This window comes from Rhagoletis zephyria, unplaced genomic scaffold (assembly GCF_001687245.7).
Source record: "Rhagoletis zephyria isolate East Lansing unplaced genomic scaffold, Rhagoletis_zephyria_1.1 Rzeph_scaffold_42541, whole genome shotgun sequence".
NCBI lineage: Eukaryota > Metazoa > Arthropoda > Insecta > Diptera > Tephritidae > Rhagoletis > Rhagoletis zephyria.
In genome coordinates this window covers 1-2,613 of record NW_016199596.1, presented here as the reverse complement: position 1 = coordinate 2,613, position 2,613 = coordinate 1, and the positions used below count along the sequence as shown (strand labels likewise).

Sequence of the window (2,613 nt, the reverse complement as noted above, 5' to 3'; positions counted from 1 at the left end):
CTGTATCGGATGCGATTCGGCGCGTGATTTCTCGAGCGTGCTGATAGCCCACATCGCTAGATTCACCACCAACATGAAAGTCACAATTTCTCGTCCGGGTTTCTTTCGTATATGCTCTGGTTTGATGGCTTGTCGCCGACTAGCATCCAATATGAATAACGTTTGGCAAGCTGTTTGCACAATGGAGGCGAGTGCATTCAATGGCACTAACATATCATCGCTACGCAGTGTAAAATGACCCGCAATCACTGTAAAGATGTTGTATAAGAAGGAGCCAGTCTGCGCGCCAACTAACAATATATCATCCAATGAGAAGCTGCGATACCAATCGTATTGCAAATGTCGTATTTGTATCATGCCAATTAGTGTTGCTATTGTAGCGGTGCCGTAGATGAGGAGTTCACAGATGGTCACTTCGGTCACGGCCAGGGCGACAAAATCCGGTCGCGAGATCAACACGAAGAAGAGAATGAGCGAAATGATGGTCAGCACGAGTATGAGTATGCCAACGAAGAGACCCTTGTGGGCACGCGCACAATCCACCGAATAGTGATGGGGAGAGCGCTTCATCGGCGAACTGATGGTGTCCGGACGCTGTGGCGCTGGTGTTTGCGGACGCGAAATACTACGCCACATCACATACAAAATGGCGGCACAAATGAGCGAATACTCTATGGTGCAAGGGAAAAGGAACGGTGAGGCGTCCTGTACGAGTGTGCCAATTATATTGGTTCGGCGACACTCGAATATTTGATAGGGCCCTTTGAGGCCCCGCGGTAAGCGTAAGTGTGCCGTCGGATCGGACGCGATGACCGTCGGTGAGACGGCATGTCCCCGCGAATGACCCGGAATGCGATGTGAGATACGTAGAGTGCGATTTTCGGGATTGTAGAAAGTAAGAATTTCATGTTTCGTCTCCTGTATGAGCACGTTCAGCCAGACGGCCAAATTCGTGCCAATCATATGCATGAGACCGAAGCGTGCGATTACCTTGTAGCGATATACCTTGATTTGCTGTAAGAAAGAGATATCAATTGTAAAATAAGATAGGATTATTTTGGTCTCATTATCAAGTTGGTTTGCTGTAAAAATATAAACGAATACATGGCGTACAATTTTTTTCGATGCAGTTCTTAATAGTCTTCGCATCCATTGGTAAATCCTGGATTTTTCAGCAAGAAGCAGATTTTTCTGTTTTCCAGGATTGCTGTACCTAAAAGTAGATGCCCTAAATGGCACCTCGACAATGGGTATCGCGTGGTTCTAAGCCGATACGTGGTTCAAGGAAGACCTGTAACCAATTCAAGATTTCTTACAATAGATAACTTCTGGTCGCGGTAATAATTGAACTTGCTCCCTTCTCTAGTTAAGGTTAGGTTAGGCGGCAGTCCCAGAAGTAAAAGACTCACCTACATAATTAAGAGATTGTCCTTTTTAAACCCCATTTTGAACTGAACCCACTACTTAATCGATACGACATTTCGATCCCATTATGTAATTACGAATCCGGCTAATTGCAATGCCCCAGAACCTTTCAGGGATATTAAGGACGTGCGAGGCAAAGTATTCCAACACTATTCTCGCGAACGCTGGGGACTTAAGCAGGTAGTGCTGAGATGATAATGCTTCCTGATCTTCCAGGCAATTGCGACACACGGGACCAGGCAATATTTTTAGATTTTCTGTCGAGTACCGATTGGAAGGTAAACCGGTAAACCGGTAAACCGGTAAACCCTCATCAAGGGTGACAGCTGTAGGTTTGTAAGTGTGAGGCGTGCCCTCTTCAGCCACCGTTCCTTAATCGTCCAGGATGACTTTACAATCGCGCTTAAACTGGTTTTCGACCAACCGACGCACAGTTCCCCGTAATGTCGCTGTGACCTGGATCCCAAATGAGCCCAGTACAGAAGTATTCAGACGCAACTGAGAGAGAGAGCAGGGAGGTAATCCTAACTATCAATGCACTCCCGAGCAGTGAATCCACTGCCTTCTGAAATGCACTTCTGCCACTTTTTCCTGAAACACACTACAGCAGTCCGGAAGCCTGTACTTATGGTTAATGGCAAGCTCTCGACAGAAGACCACACCACCAACCCTGCCGTCCAGTAAAGTAGTTCACTGCGCTCCACACAATCCTCCCTTTAGGAAACACGTGCAGAGAAGAAGCTCCTAGGAGATATTTCCCTGCTCTAATAAGTAGTCTAATCTAGCCTTCTCATCATTTCATATTCCACAAGTCAATTTAAATGATTTAATGTCGCTGTGACCTGGAACCCAAAAGAGCCCAATACAGAAGTATTCAGACGCAACTGAAAGAGAGAGCAGGGAGGTAATCCTAACTATCAATGCACTCCCGAGCAGTGTATCCCAAAATGCAGCCACTTTTGCCTGAAATAAACTGCATCAGTCCGGAAGCCTAAACTTATTGTTGACGGAAAGCTCTTGACAGAAGACCAACCCTGCCGTTCAGTGAAGAAGTTCACTGCGCTAAACCCAAGCCTCCCTTTAGGGAACACGTTTAGAGAAGAAGCTCCTAGGAGATATTTCCCTGCTCTAATAAGTAGTCTAATCTATCCTTCTCATCATTTCATATTCCACAAGTCAATTTAAATT

General features: G+C 45.9%; 1 protein-coding gene across 1 annotated transcript; it reads right to left on the bottom strand.

Moving 5' to 3' along the window:
* Window positions 1–52: 52 nt before the first annotated feature.
* Window positions 53–1,014, bottom strand: LOC108355125 (otopetrin-2-like; the record flags this gene model as incomplete). Its single annotated transcript, XM_017606299.1, has 1 exon — window positions 53–1,014. A coding segment is annotated over one exon (962 nt), but the record flags the coding sequence as incomplete, so codon positions are not given.
* Between the last annotated feature and the right edge of the window lie 1,599 nt (window positions 1,015–2,613).